The 16165-nt window shown below is 53.5% G+C and overlaps 1 protein-coding gene and 1 long non-coding RNA gene across 2 annotated transcripts in view; one reads left to right on the top strand and one right to left on the bottom strand.

Annotated features, from left to right (window-relative positions):
- The window catches only part of LOC148594471 (uncharacterized), a 533350-nt gene that overhangs the window by 335185 nt on the left and 182000 nt on the right, over positions 1-16165 (bottom strand). The window lies entirely within an intron of this gene.
- On the top strand, positions 1475-4376 carry BARHL2 (BarH like homeobox 2). Its single transcript, XM_010225857.2, has 3 exons — positions 1475-2045; positions 3414-3639; positions 4064-4376. The coding sequence occupies exons 1-3, from the start codon at positions 1475-1477 to the stop codon at positions 4374-4376; spliced, it is 1110 nt and encodes a 369-aa protein (XP_010224159.2).

A 16165-nucleotide genomic window follows, 5' to 3' on the forward strand; every position in this document is an offset into this window, starting at 1 on the left:
CGCGGCGGCTGCGCTGAGGGAGCGCGGGGCAGCGGGACTCTTGGAAGCTGCGAGGAAGCGTTTCCTGCCGTCGAAAAACTCCTCACGAAGCGCGGGGGTCGGGCCGGGAACGGTCCCGCCGCGACGGGGAGAGGCTGCTGAGGGGCGCGGGGCTGGCGAATCCCCGTGGCCGCCGCTCCCCGCCCGCGCCGTCGGAAGCGGCGCCCAGACCCGCGCACCTCCGCCTCGAGGGGACTTGGCGTCTCTGCCCGGGCGCAGCTCCTCATCCCGCCCCTGGCCCCGGCTCTGTCCCCGGGGCGCCACGGGACTGCGGGGGCCACTTTGGCCCCAGCCGCTCGGCAAGGAGGGACCGCGCGGTCGTCTCTGCCGGCTGCCTGCGGTTCCCGGAGCTGATGAACCGGACCCTTTGCCTCACCCGGGGCACTCTGGCCCCAGACTCGCTCTGGAGATAGTCTCGGGCTCCGCACTGTGCTGTGGTGCGCGGGAACCGCCGGTGCTTCTGCGGGTCCGGCCAGTCCCTTCGCTCATTTTGATGCGCTCCATCAGGTGCGTTTTGGGGCCGCAGCTTTGGAGCTAAGGCTGGCGGGTCGGGCGGCTCAGGTCGTGCTCTTGTAAGGGCCTGAAATCGGTAATTCGGAGTAAACGTAACTTGCAGAACTTTGAATCATTCATTAGCACCTTATAATTACTCTGCTAATTAGGTTGACACGGCACTTAATCAGGATTAATACGACGTCTTGTCACTGGCACTTCCCATTACTCTGACATCCAACGAAGGAGCCGTCCCGCCGCCCTCGAGACGCCCTCCACGGACCCGCGCCGGGAGGCCGGCGGGGCGGGACGGGCGGGACCGTTACCCCCAACACGTGGGGCCGCTACCCGGGAGCCCAGGGGCAAAGACGCTGCCCGCCTCCTGCGCGGACGAGCCGTCCCGCCGCCCTCCCGCGGGCCTTTCCCCTCCCTCTCCCCCTGTTCTCTCTCCCTCTCCCCCGTCCCCGCCGCCCGCTCCGGCTCCCGCGCCCCGGCGGTGGCGGCGCGGGGCGGGGTCGCTCCGGCGGGGCGGCCGGGGCCGCCGCCCGCGCTCATTGGCTGCGGCGGCGGCGGCGTCACCCCCGCGCTCCGCGGGCCGCCAATGGGGGCGGGCGGCGGCGGCGGAGGGTGAAGGAAAAAAAAAAAAAAAAAATCCCCGCGTTTATAATAACCGGCGGGGGACGCGGCGGCCGTGACGTCACGGGGGGAGTCGCCGCCGCCGAGAGGAGCCGGGCGGCACGGGCGGGCGCGCCGCAGTGCCCGGCGTCCGCCCCGCTCCGCAACTTCCCAACAAAGTTACCCGCCCGCGCAGCTCCGCCCGGCCCGGCCGGCCCCGCGGCGATGCGGCCCGCGGCGCCGCGCTAGGTGCCGGCGCGGGGCCTCGCGCTGCTCTGCGCTGCCGCGGAGGGGGATGCCCGGGCGCCTCTAGTGCCTGCGGGTCGCCATGGAGGGGGCGAGCGGGTCGAGCTTCGGGATAGACACGATCCTGTCGGGAGGCGGCTCCGGCAGCCCCGGCGGCATGAACGGGGACTTTCGCCCGCACGGCGACGCGCGGCCCGCGGATTTTCGGAGCCAGGCCACGCCGTCGCCCTGCTCGGAGATCGACACGGTGGGCACGGCGCCCTCGTCGCCCATCTCGGTGAGCATGGAGCACCCTGAGCCGCACCTAGCGGGGGCGGAGAGCCTCCCGCCGCCGCACCACCTCCACCTCGGTCCGCACCCGCCACCGCCGCAAAGTTTGCAGCCGTCGCCCCCGCAGCCGCCGCCCCAGCTGGGCTCGGCCAGCTCCGTCCCCAGGACTTCCACTTCTTCTTTTTTAATTAAGGACATTTTGGGCGACAGCAAACCGCTGGCGGCGTGTGCACCTTACAGTACCAGCGTTCCCTCTCCCCATCACACTCCCAAACAGGAGGGCACGGCAGCCCCGGAAAGCTTCAGGCCAAAGCTCGAGCAGGAGGACAGCAAGGGCAAGCTGGACAAGCGTGACGACACGCAGGGCGACATCAAATGCCACGGTGAGTAGGGCCGAATGCGGCCCGGGCCGGGCCGCGGTGCGTCCAGCCGGCCACGATCTTTCACCGCAGCCCGGGCCTCCGCAGCGACCGTCACCGGGCACGGAAAGCAGCTAGAGAAACGCAGCTCTCTGCGATAGGTTTTCGATGGTCGCGGCCGTTCCTCTTTTTAAGATCGATACAAAATTAAAGCGAAATTTTATCGGTAGCGGCCTTTCTCTCTCTTTTCTTTTTTTTCTTCTTCTTCTTTTTTTTTTTAACTTGCTCATTTTTAGTGAAATATTCTAGGCGGGTTGGATGTGCTTTTAAAAGCGAATGTATTTATTTTTAATACCAATGAACGCAAATGCCTCTTCGGCTTTCTAAGAACGGAAGAGGTTCGTTTGGCAGCACTTAATATCTCCAAGCTTTTTACCCCTTCGATCTAAAATAAAAGAAAACAAAAGATCTCCCCTAAATAGGAAAAAATAAATGAATGAACTTATAAAAAAGGGAATCAGCCCGAGAAAAGCGCTGGAAGGTTGGAGGGCTTTGTGCATTTTGCAAAACAGTCGGATTTCTCCTGCGCGAGGTTAGGGAAGGTTTCTCTCTCTCTCCCTCTCTCTTTTTTTTTTCTTTCTTTTAATTATGGATTTTGTGCTGCGGAGAAGCTCCAATAGCCAAAATTTCTAAATGTAAATTGCGATGGGCATGTAGCAAGAAAGAAAACGCAGTATGTTCTGGAAATGTGTGAGAAAAAGCGAGATAGAAAGAGAAAAAGGAATTATTTTTTCCCTGGGTGCTGGGAGACTCTCCCCTTCCCGCGGGCTGTCTTCGCAGGAAGCACAGTTTAAGCTGCGAGGTGACAGGACACATTTTTCTAATTTTGCCCCATTCACATATTTTTGCAAGGCTGAATAGCAGTGAGACGCTCATGTGTTCCGCTCATTTTGCTATTCTAGCATTAGCATAAGAGTGCCCAAAACAGATGTACAGTCTGGTCTGGCCATTTTTGTGTGCACCAACCTCCCCAGTGGGTCAATTAGAGAGATTATTGTTCTTCCTGCAGGGAAGATCAAGGAGCGCTACAAACCCGGCTACGAGTAGAGGCGGATTTGACATATCGATTTCCCAGCATTTCGGGGCCGGGGCGGGGGGGCGGGGAGGTGGCGTGGGTGGGTAGGAAAATAACGAAAACCCCTATAACGGGCAAATAGAGCCTGGAAATCTCGGCGTCATTTGGCCGGGCTCGGTACCTCCCTCTAACTCCGGGGTTAATTCCCCATTTTCCCGGGGCCCCTGCGAACACCGGGACGGGGACTACACGGGGAGCGGGTTCGGGTCGGAGTCGTCGGGCCGGGCCGTGCTCACGACGCCTCTGGTGCCTCGCAGGGACAAAGGAGGAGGGTGACCGGGAGATCAGCAGCAGCCGGGACAGCCCGCCCGTGCGGGCCAAGAAGCCGCGCAAGGCGCGAACGGCCTTCTCGGACCACCAGCTCAACCAGCTGGAGCGCAGCTTCGAGCGCCAGAAGTACCTGAGCGTGCAGGACCGCATGGATCTGGCCGCCGCACTCAACCTCACCGACACGCAGGTGAAAACCTGGTACCAGAACCGCAGGTAAGGCCGCCCCGCGCAGCGCCCGCCGACGGCCTCGCGCCCGGGTGGGTTGTTGTCGCCGCTGCCGTAATTTTCTGTCTCATTACGTACGGCTGCAGCCACCCTAATTCTGTCGGAAAACATTAGTGTCATCGCACTGCAATCTAGCCGGGGAGCCATGTTTATTAATTTGGCCGGAGTTGCCGCGTGTGTTTGTGTGAGCGTGTAAATGTATATGCGGGTGTGTATGTACGTACGTGTGTATATGTGTGCGAGTGAGAGCTGGGCCTGCCGGGCACCTGCGGGCCAGACTGGGGCTGCGCGGGGCTCTGGGCAGCCGGGTCGGGCCGGGAATGTCGCAGGGACCGGGACCCGTGTGGGAGGGCCGGGCCGGTGACGGGCCGTGGTCCCGGGCTGCAGCCGCCTTTCGCTCTCCCTCCGGCAGGACGAAGTGGAAGCGGCAGACAGCGGTGGGACTGGAGCTGCTGGCCGAGGCCGGCAACTACTCGGCGCTGCAGAGGATGTTTCCCTCGCCCTATTTCTACCACCCCAGCCTGCTGGGCAGCATGGACAGCACGACGGCGGCCGCGGCGGCCGCGGCCATGTACAGCAGCATGTACCGGACTCCCCCCGCGCCGCACCCCCAGCTCCAGCGGCCGCTCGTGCCGCGGGTGCTCATCCACGGGCTGGGGCCCGGCGGGCAGCCGGCCCTCAACCCCCTGGGCAACCCCATGCCGGGCACTCCGCACCCCCGGTGAGACGGCACCGCGGTCCCCGCGACGAGCCCTTCCCCTCCCCGTCCCCAAACGAGCCCCAGCACCGCCGAGAACGACCCGAGGGGAAGCCAAGGGGCAGGAGCTTCTGCCGGCAGCCCGCAGCCACCGGAGGAGGCCATCAGTCAGAGCAGGGACTCTTGAGCCGCGAATCCCGAGACGAGCCCGTAAGTGACACCACCACACGCGGGGGAGCAGGGGCAGAGCCGCGGGGCGACCCCGGCGGCCTCGACCCCTGCGCGACACGACCTGGGGCTCGCAGAGAGAGAGAGGGGGAAAGAGAGAGAGAGAGAGAGGGAGCGGGAGCCGCCCCGAGAGACTAAAGACTTGAGAGGACGGAGGCGCTGAGAGAGCCTCGCACACCTCGCCCGTCGGAGAAGACCGGGGCAACGGAGAACTTTGCACTGATTTTTCTCATGACATTTTTTTTTTCTTATTGAAAAGTGGCATGCTCCCTAATGCGAACAGAATTGTACAGACCGAGTGCTGAGTGCTATATCATATTTATTATATGTTGTCCAAAAAAAATTCACTTCTATACGTTAGTTTAAAACGAAGGAACGTGATTTCTCCCCTCTCCCTTTTCATGTCTTTTTGGATTCAGTAAAATAAATGCTTAGATGACAAAATATAGATTTTTTTTTGTGACTGAAAATTTACAGGGAAAAAAGGAGGAAAAAAAAGAAATAAACTTTATCTTTTTTTAACAAACGTGGAAATCCAAGGTAGCTAATTTTACCGGTGACGAGTAAATGCAAGAAATGCGAAATAGAAAAGGCAAACGCCACTTTTTTTTGGTTTCGTTCTCTAGGATCCTTTTTCATAACATGTGAGGTTTTTTTTTTTCTTCATTTATATTTTAAAGGGAAACAAAAAAACCCCAATCCCTCCCGCTCCCCCGCACCAGGTGCTGTGGTGCCTCTCGCCGTTGTCGCTGGCACCCCGGGAAGAGGCGGCGCCCCGGACGGCTCTGGCCCGCGGGGGCGGCCGCGGCGGGGCCGGGCCGAGCCTGGGGCTCCGGACCGGCAGCTGTTTCCGCGCCCGGGCCCCTCGGGCCGCACCGAGCCGGGGCAGACAACGAGCGCCGGCCCTCGGGGTGAGTAACGAGGGGAAGGAGCCAGGGAGGGCAGGCGGTTCTCGGCGGACACCGAGTCCCGAACCCCGCCGCCCCTTTGATCTTTGTTTCTTTCGTTCCCGCTGTCCCCGCTCCCCCGCCGTCCGTTCCCGTCTCTATTCGTCGCGGTGCGCGGAGCCGCTTGGTCCCACAGGGACGAGCAGGGCTGGGGGGGAGGCAAATCAGACGGGCGCGGGGGGGGCGGAACATGAGTCGGGTCGGGAGACTGTAACTTCTCACCGGGCTCTGGGGACAACTTTGGTCCCAGCCTTTGGAGGGGATCCCTGCCCTGCGAAATTAGAAAGTTATATGGCAATTACCTATAAAACATTCATAAAGTCCAATATTATCTTGTCCTCTGAGAGTCTGGCTTTTTTCCCCCTCTCTGGTGGGTTTCATTTCTCTCTCTCTTCTCTCTCTCCTTTTTTTCCCCTCAAAAAGAGAGGGGAGGAAAAGGACAAAAAAAAAAAGAGGGGGGAAGAGCAGCAAGCGGGCACGTTTGTTTGGGCTTTGCTAATTAGCAGGCGGTTTGCGGATGCTGCCGCTAATAAACTCACGTTGACCTCTGCCTCCCTCTGACAAAAGGGGCGCTGGCCGGGACCGCCCCCCGCGGAGACCCGCGCAGTCCCCGCGGGCACCGGGGCCGCCCGCTCGCCCAGCGCAATGAGCCCACGGAGGCTGGGAACGAGGTAGGAAATGTGGGCTCCGGTAGGGCCCTTTGCTTAATCTAAACAACGATTGCTGGCTGTTCCCTCCAGAAACAAGGCGAGGCGACTGGAAAAAAACTAGTCCCAGCTGCGAGTTTTTTCGCTCGGTGGCTAAACCAAGGCTGCTCTTTTTTTTTTTTTTTTTTTTTTTTTTTTTTTTTTACTGTGCAAATTCGCTGAAAAGTAACAAGAGTAAGGAAACTTCATGCAAAATAGATGGGGCTTCCCCTCTCCCCCCGCCTCCCCTTGCGGCCGGGGGCGCGGGGGTCGAGCCCGGCTGCCGAGGGGCGATTGAAGCGCGAGGGCTTCCGGGATGCAGGGTGGTTTGTTTGGAAATCAAGGCCGGGGCTTCCCGCAGCGGTGACCAGGAGGGGAGAGGCGCTGGGACTGGGTGCCAGCGCTGCCGTCCTGTGACGGTAGTTTGACCGTCTCTAAAGCGGTCTCTGTTAGGTGGGGAACGGTATTCCTGAAATGTATTAAAAAAAAAAAAAATTACGCGGCGTGAGCTGGGTGGACGGCTGAAGTGTGAATTACTCGCTTTTCTTCGCCCCTTTTCCCAGTTAGGGAGCGAGTCTAGAAGGGAAAATTGAGCCTCGCTTTGTTTCGCTTAGGGAACGGGCTGACTCGGAGGCTTAGGTCACCCCCGCAGCCCGCCACGAACATCCCGGGCTTCGCGGCTTCTTTCCAGTCCCGGGAAGGCGCCCGCAGCCCGGCGCGCTGCGCTACACAAAGAGCCGGGCGGCAGCGCGGGGGATCCGCACTTTGCCTCCGCCGGTGGCATCGCGCGTTTATATACAGGTGTATGTATATAGCGCCGTTTCCCTCCTCTCGGCTAGCTGCATTCTGCTGATCTGCTGCATTCCTGAAGTGATGGGTCTCTCTGCAGCCTTCCCCGCCATCCTCGGTCGCATCAAAACCTGTTCCCGACCCTGGAATGGGATATAAGAGCATAGACAAACGACTCCGTAGCGAAATACAGGGTCTCCCTTCGCGTTAAACGGCGAGAGAGCTCAGCACGGAGGTCTCGGGCGGACGGAACCCCGGGTGTTGCAGCGCTGGGCCATGTGGGAGCCGCCGCCGCCGGGGGTGCTCGGGGCTCCCGTTTTCCCCGCAGGCGGCTATGGCGGCCCCGCTGCCCCACACGGCTGGGGCCGTGGGGCCGCCGGGTCTTCCCGCGGGGAGCGGAGCGGGGCGGCCCGGCCGCCTGCAGCACCACGGACAGCTCCGACGACGCGCCCGGGCCCGCTGCGCTCCCCCGCTGCAGGCACGGCCCGGGCCGGGCGGTACCGGGTCTGCAGCCCGGGGCGGGCCCAGTTCGGCCCGCAGCGAGATGAGCTCTTGGCTGCGCTGCAGCTCCGCAGCCTCCGACGGACAGTGACGGAGGAGAGCAGAAAGCGCCCGCCTGCGGCCGGGCCCGGGCTTCGGCCCCTGTGAGCGCGGGCCGGGGCAGAGCCCCGAGGCCTTGGACTCGGCTTTGCCCGTGTGGAAGGAAAACGGGGCAGGGTCGCTCCGCTTCGGCCGTGCCCCTCCGGATTGTCACAGGAGGGGCAGAGGTGAGAGGTGGGAGCCCTTCGCCTCGCCCTTACTCCGATCCCCCTTTGGCTCGCCACGTCGCGCCGTGTTTTGCAGGTGGGCCCAGCACCGGAGGCCTCGTCGGGGGCGACGCCTGCCCTCCCGCTGCGGGCAGAGCCCTGGGCAGGAGCCTCCGCCGCTCCTGGCGGAAGGAGCGGGGTCACGTTTAATTGCTGCCCTCCGGGGATTAAAGTGGAGAGTGCAAGGGGATTTTGCGAGAGCTTGGCCAGACACTCGCGCTAGCGTTAGCTCTGCTGCCGCGCGAGGGTGGCTCCCATCTCTGGGGAGCAGGACAGGCTCCCCCCGTCTGGACTCATCTCCGGCTCCGCCGAGGGACGAAGCAAGTTTCCTTGCGCCTCGGATGAGCCGCTTGCACCTGCACGGGCAAACGCAGCCGCGTGCGATGGCGCCTTAACGGCAGCCGACGCTGCCTGCGGCTTTTACAGCCTATTTCTTGCAGGGGCGAGATTTGAGCCTTTGCTATTTTCCCCGATTTTCAGTGTTTCTCTTCCCCCCAAATTCACACGAGGGCACACTATAAGTCGCCCTTTGAAACCTTCTCGCAGCCCGCGACAGTAGCTCGTCTCCGGCGCAAGACGTGGGGTGGGTACAGGCAGGATGAGCTCACTTGAGGAAGGCGCAAGCGCTTTCATAACGTAAGAAATTTCCCCAGACCCAGGTGAGAGAGACGGTCTGCGAATAACCGTTTCAGACTGGAATTGACTTGATTTTTTTTCTCTGTCTTTTCTCTCCCATTTATTTCTTCCTGCCACTAAGCCACGTTTCGCGCCGGTGACTCCCAGTATGTTCCTTCTTCCTCTAACGTGGAGCCACATTTGCAAGGAAAAGTGGGAAGAGAAAACTTGGCACCCCGGGACGGACCCTGCTCGGGGGCAGCATCGAAAGGGCGCCGCGGGCGCCGGGCGGGGGCGGCCCGCGGGGCTCAGGCCCCCCGGGGTGGTGCGGGCCGCAGGGCGGGCGGGCGGCTCCCACCTCCGCCTCTCCCGGCCGTCCCCGTTGTCTGGAAAAGCCCCTGAACTTCGTTTTCCCCTTGGGCTGCTTCGCCGTCGAAGGTTCCATCGTGCAACTGGAGCAGCAGCCTCCCCGCGTACGCTTCCAGGTGGAGAGCGGAACCAGCAGCTCCTCCGTTGCAGTAAAACTCCACTTCCATATTCATATGCCCTATTTTTCCACTAGCTGTTTCTATTAATGGCAGCGCACGAAAGCGGCGCCTCCAAATTAGCGGCTTTTAAAGGAGGTAGAAGGAGGCGCTTCGCGGCGGCCGGGGCTTGTCCCGACGGAGCGGCCGCGCCGGGTCGACTCGGACCCTGCAGTGGCCGGAACGGCGAGGCCGGAGGGGCTCGGGCCCTGCTCGAGCCCCCCGGCCCTGACACGCGTTAACCGCGGCGCGGGAGCTCTCCGAGGGCTGTCTCGTTGCCTTGTCTCCGGGAGCCCGTGTAGGGCGCTTTAATTGCCACATTTTCAAACCGAGGTAATGGTGGGGATGTCTCAGTAATTACCTTAATGAGATAACACCTTTCCTTCCCTCAACCTACTCATTATCACGCTTCTTGTTCGAATTCCAACTACAAAGAGCTATACTTGTTAAAAGAAAAAAAAAGGGGCGGAGGGGGGAATGACTGAAATTTGTTTGAGGTCTCGTCCCCTTAAAGCAAGTACGTTACGTGGATCGTTAGCATACGAAAAGAGAAACAGCGCTCGGTTCCAGAAAAGGTTGGCTAGAAGTAAACTAAACATCTGGGGTACTCCTTAATTATTCTTGGTTGGCTTCTTTAGCTTGACCTGTAGGGATGCGAGGGTGTCAAAGTGATGAATTTTAAGATGTTGGGCTGTGAAGACGTGCAGCTGCAAGACTGATGGATTTAGGAAGGGAATGGTAACAAGGTTAGCTGCATGTGAAGTGTGAATTGAGATTTTTGCAAAGAGACTGTGATTGCAGATGGGCATAATGTTGTACCCTTGCATGAAATCTTGCTATTATTGTATAATGGTCAGACAGAGTGTGAAATGACTTATTACTTTACTTTTATTCTTTAATGAAGTTGGGTAGGGGAGGAGAACGACCAGGAAATCGATAGTGCTGGTGCATAGAAACGATATGACAGGTGTCAATACATTAAATATTTATTTAGCTTTTTGCTTTTCCCCCACCCTGATTCTCTGCTATTTCAGAAAGCAAGCAAACAAACAAAAACAAATACAACTGGTGCATCTGGACAGCAAAACTGCACAGAATTACATTGATTTTTTTTTGCATTATCTTCTTCTTTTTTTTTTTTTCCTACAATATGCATATTCACATGAAGTGGGCATTTCTGCGATTTTAGTTCCATATAAAATATTAGATCAGGATACCTAGAGCTGGGTGGTGCACACACGGTTTCTAGATAAATACCCAGCATTTTGAGCTCTTCCACATATAGCTATCCTCTAGACTTCAACATAGACATGGAGTGATTTATATTTTTATGATCCCATGTGAATTCAAGTGGCCTTTTCTCCTGCATGATATTCATGTGAAAATACCCTTTGCTTCCATACATGCTGAGCATAGATGTCCAACCTAGTGGTACTGTTGAGGAATGTTTACTAGAAGATGTGCCCCTGCCCTTCTGCAGTACAGCATGTGGATATGTCCGGGGCCTGGGTGCTCACTTTGCACATGGTCACGGTAAAACACCTACTACCAGGAGGTAGTAGGTATGTATGGTAGGTATGTAGGTAAGTATGAGTCAGTTGTATAACTGGCACTGGTCTTTATGAATATGCATGGAGAGGAAAAGGAAGTGGAGCTGCTCCCTCAAGATGCTATCCTAAAAAAGAAGATTTCCCCAGTCAACTAACCCTAGGCTGAGAACAGTCTGACAGTTCCTTTCCCTACATTCGGACTTCCTGGGTTTCCTCGAAGTGGCTTCATTTCCCTGTTTGAACCCTGGTCCAATTCTTAGCACCAGGTTGGGGTGGGGGAGTGGGGCTTTCTTTCCTCCGGCAGATGAAAAGGCTGTTGCAATACATACGCGTCTGCGTAAAGCAGAACACGGACCTGCCGCAATGCTGCCCGGTGGGGACACTGAGGGGCACCACGGGCCCATCGTGAACTGGTTCCTGGTCACGTTTGTGGCCTGGCAGACTAGCAGGCGTGTTGTGGTGACATGTCGTGGCTTAAAATACTTTAGTCTTCGTTCTGTTTCAACAAGAATTCCTGAAAGTTTTCAAGGCTGCCCCATATAAGGGTGGTATTTCTGTGCTTGAGCATGTAGAAGGGTGAGGGCCCATGCAAATGTTCTGTTAGCCTGGCGTGGTGACCGACACGTGTGGGGCTTACCGTGGGCCTCGCGCTCTCAGGCAGGATGGGGTGATTTGGAAAAAACAGGCACCAGTTTCGGTGCTTTCATACTGCTAATTTCACTGGAGGATTCAAGTACTATATCAAAGCAATATAACTTTTGTCTTAATCTTCAGAAGTTTTAAAGTAAGGTTGGGTCAATGTTTTATCAGTCACATAGAAGGATCTGCTAGAAAAAGCAACAAAGTGTGTACCTACAACCTATCTCTCGTATAGGCACATATCCATGTTATTTCCCACAAACTTAATAGACCCATTAATACTTCCCATAAGCTTAAAACAGAGGTTTTTCTGCTTAAAACAGAGGGATGCAAGGTAAGCACACTGGCAACTTTTTATTTATATTTTTCTGTAGTAGATCATCTTTTTCTTTTTTCCTTTTCCTTTTTTCATTTTCTCATTCCTTTTCTCTTTCTCACTTTGCCTCTTTCCCTCGCTCTACGTTGCTTAGCTTTCGGCAGTGAGCCCTGGGAAAGAGCACGTACCTTGGCTCTTGGCTAGCAGGGGGCATGGGAGCCTTCCTTGCAAAGTATCCGAGTGCTGCTGAGCGACTTGGCCAACGCTGCATGAAGTGTGTGCAGCAGAGCTGTGCCTCTTCCATGGAGACTAAGCTCATTACAGTACAGTATTCTAAAACATGCTTAACCTCTCCAGTCTAGGGTGTTGTATCCCAAATCTACTGCAGAGCATGGACACCCCAATTAGCACTTACAATGCACTGTTGACATTTCTCCGGGCCAACCCAATAGGAATAATTAGATCTGATATCTAACACAAAGTCATTTTTTTTCCCCAGCAGAGGGTACACTGAAAAACGAAAGCAACATCTACTGAAACGGTACTTGGCCAGATTCGGCTCCTAGGTATAGCGATGTGGGTCTGGTGTAACTGCACTGCTTTCCTAGGCACATGCTGGCTTTGCATCGTGTAACTGCCCACTGAGTCTGACCCACCGGGATTAGTTCTGGAAATAAAGTGCTAGGACGGGCTGTATGAGGAAGCTGTCTTGCGCATCTGGGAAAGTGACTGCATCCTGTTCTCCGTGCGTCTTTCTGGTAGGAGCTGTGAAGTGCTTGGAAATACTCACTTAGCATAAGATCTCCTATTTAAAACGAGGGCTGGTACTTAAGAGGTCAGTCTTGTTTTAGTTTCAAACTCCCTTCCTGTTGAAAATGATACGTGGGTTGGGTTAAGGACTGGGCAAAGCTTTAGTCACCGAACACTGTTCTCAGCAGTGGTTTGCATAATAGGAGTAGTAGTATTGTGCTATTGTAAAATGCTTGCCAGGAGGCCAAAAAGCCTATGGAAAAATACATGTAAGAGTAAATAGCAAAAAGCTATTTGCTGCAATGCAGCAGGGAGCAGGCGGTCCTGGGGCACTGCTAATTACAACAGTGGCATTGAAAGTGTGATAGTATTTAGCAAGAATTCCTACCTAGAGAGTGGCGTTGCATTTGGCTTTGGTAGCAGTTCTTTGCATACTTCAATGTGTTGTAAACTGGAACTTGGAAAGAACTTGGCAGACTGAGGAATATATAAAAATGATAATTTTTCATGTAATAGAGATCACATAGAGAGTGCCTTTGTAGTTCACAGCATATCCATTCCAAGATGCTCAGAGAATTAAAGCATACAAATAGAGAAAATCTGCAAAGTGTTGTCAGGTATTATTTATGTATTATTATTTTTGTTGGAAGAGACATGTAAATATAAAGAATTAGAAAATGGAGCTACTAAAATAAATTATAATGGAACCCACAATAAATCTAACATGAGAATAAAAGTATAATGAGAACACATTTTCTTCAGCATAAATACAAATCCTGTCTGCTTGCTAAAGCCCTATTAATTGGATACTTACTACAGGAATAAATCTTTAAATGTGTTAAAAAAAAAGAAGAGAAAAAAAGAAATCCTTTCTGCTTTGTGATGAAATATAAATATCACCAGATTTATTAAAGAAAAAATTCTGCTAAACGACTACTACTCTTACATACTAATTTATGCTTATGCTACATCTAAAAGAACTCATTCTGATGTGAATATCAGCTAAACGAAGGAAGCTGTAAAAGGAAGATTTAATGTGCATCATGAGAAGTCTCTTATATCAGGCACGGCAGGTTTCAATGAAGTTTTATATTATGAAATGGAGGAAAGGTGATAGTCTCTTAAGAGACATAATACTTATCCCACGAGTGATATAATAGTTCATAATTCACTAGAGAACAAGGCTCAAGTGAGTCATATATATTTTATGGCACAATTGGGATTAATACTGTACTTCAGAGAGGCGTGCATAACCTATTCTATTTATATGGAGAGATGTTTTAAAATTCACCCTTTTTCCACACCTTTTTCTCCTACATTTTGGCAGCAACTTGCAAGGAAGGGGAGGAAAAAAAAAAAAAAGAGTGAGGATAGCAAGTGAAAAGTAGTTAAGGTATCAAGGAACTGTTACTGAGTCATCGTTTCTCAGCGACTGCCCTGGGACTGGTAGGGCAAGTGAAAATGTTTTCTCCAATGGCAGCTATCCTGAGCACCAGCTGAAAAGGTTAATCCTGAGTGCATGCACTGCAGTATATATGCGTGTGTGTATATATACATATATTTCATTGGTTCAGCTTGGCATTTTGGTGAGATTTTGGCAGACTGCAACATGTCCTGTCTTGAGTGAGAACATGAGGAGGCACCACTTGTGGTGTTGGGTAGGGACCATGCCAGGTAAGAGCCAGGAGAGGAGATGCTGCAGCACCAGGAAAGCATGGTGACGTGGGCAAGGGAGGCACCTGACACCAAATGTGAGACCTGGTGGTGGCTGCTCCTTCCCCAGCACCCTGCAATGGGGCCTTTAAAGACGAGGGACAGGACATCACAAATGCGGTGCTTCATTTCTGTGAAGTCTTTTGGATGTTTTTCCCAAATGTGTCCTAGAGCAGAAATTAAAAGCATGAACTTATTCCTTTCCTAAGGAAAAGGTGTTTTCTGAATTGTGTGTCTGGAGAATGAAGACAGTTTAATTCAGCTCACTGGACAAAAACAAAAGCTGCTGAAGGTCTATAGGTGGCATGTGACACTCCGAGTAATTTCTTGGGGCATGACTAATGAAAGCTGGCTAGGGACAACACACCGTTAGGAATGAAACTGCCCGTTTTTAGTGCCTCTATAAGCCTAAGCATTTTTGACAATGTCTTGTGCTCCTTCCAGGTCAAAGATAGTTGCTGGTCACCAGCTCTGGGTGTTAAAATCTGGGGCTCCTCGCTTGGGGCTTCATGTTGGCTTTGGTTGAGGTCTGTGATTTCCAGGCTCCCGTAGCTGCTCTTTGCTTGCACCTCCAGGCTCTGGGGTTTGGGATGGGTTCAGGAAATGCCAGGCTGGGCTGGGTGGCCACAAAACAGGGGCAGAAAGTGTTTGTGGCTTCGCTGGGGAAGATATCGGTGGATGAACGGCTCTCATTTCTGCCCAGCCCCAGAGAGTAGCACTGGTACCCTGGGACGGGCTCGTTCACACCCTGAGCATCTCTTTGCTCCTGCATCTGAGTCCTGTGTGCAGGGTGAGTATGTAAAAAATCCACACTTAAATGCACCATTTTTTAATTAGAGCTCAGAAGGTCTCTTTGTCTTTTTTATCGGACTCAGTTTTACCTAAAATAACTACGTTAGCTATGTAAGTATTGGCATCTTTCAGGCTTCTCCTTTGCTAGCCTACCCAGCAAAGCGCAGTGACTTTGTGAGCTTTTTTAAGCTAGCCTGGAGGGGCTTATTCGCTAGAGTTTGAATCTCTGGTGAAAAGCTCACAGCAGCTCTCAAAAGGGATTTTAAAAATATTTCCTCCATATTCTTGCACACAAATAATAGTAAACAATGTTTAAGAGGGCTAGCTTTGTTTGGGCTACTGGTTCTGAAGAGGTATCTTTTGTCATGAACAACTGCTATATGTATAATGACGATATGTTTAAATGATACATAACCACCATTTTCAGAGTACTCTTAGTAGAAAGCATTTTATACCACATGGTTGTTTTATTGTGCGCATTACTTGTGATTGTTACAAACCCTTGCCAATGAATGACAAATTTACATACACATCATGTCAGCCGGCAATATTTTGCAGCCTTAATTGCTTTAGCTTCAGGCATTCTGTGTCAAAATAGAGTGTTTTACGTCCTGCAAGTTGCTCTGTTTCTTTGCAACAGTTAAATTATTCTGTAATTTGCCTGTTTTCTTTCTAATGCATTGTCCATTAAGTCACTTAATAATTTATGATATAAAATGTATGATGCAACCTTAAATAGCATTTAAAACTATCTTGGGGTGTTCTAGTTGTTGTGGCAGAAAGAACAGAAATCTTGAAATGCATTTGTAGCAAATATTTTTCCAATAGCTTTTTGCCTGTGAGCAAGAACCCCTGGATTTACCTGGCAGAGCCTGGCTGGTGCTGTCCCCAGCACCAGAGCTCTGTGCAGCGCAGGGAGCGTGGCGGGAGCTGGGTCGGGAGCAGACGCTGGGGAATGAGCCGCCACCGAGCCCCGGAGCCACCGGAGCCGGCTGTGGAGCGGATGCTGCCAACGCTGCCTTGTGCTCCCCATCCCTGGCCTGTGCGGATGCGCTTTAATTGTGTGAACAGTCCCCGTGGCAGCAGTGTGTGAGCAAAGTTTACGGGACTGGGTTTTCCTGTATCGTCAGAAAAAAGCCTTTCGTGTTTCTGCTGAGCTGTCGGTGACATGTGAGGTAATCGGGAGCTGTAATTAAACTAAAAATAACAAAGCAGGCCTCTATCCTATCCGCTTCTGCTCTTTTGTTGCACTGATTTGCTCCATTTATTGTGCTGGATAGGAGGGCTTTATGCTAGAATAAAAATTAGCACCAAACCATGTGGCCAAGTGAAAATAATATGAATGAAGAATATTCTGCTAGAAAAAAAAAAATCTGCTCTGGAGATAGCTTTCTGTATGATGCCTGAAAGGCCACCAGTCTCATTTTGGAGTTCTCAAAAAACAAACAAACAAACAAACAAA

This window comes from Tinamus guttatus, unplaced genomic scaffold (assembly GCF_059628265.1).
Source record: "Tinamus guttatus ecotype Peru unplaced genomic scaffold, ASM5962826v1 Tinamus_guttatus_pri_ptg000242l, whole genome shotgun sequence".
Taxonomy (NCBI): domain Eukaryota; kingdom Metazoa; phylum Chordata; class Aves; order Tinamiformes; family Tinamidae; genus Tinamus; species Tinamus guttatus.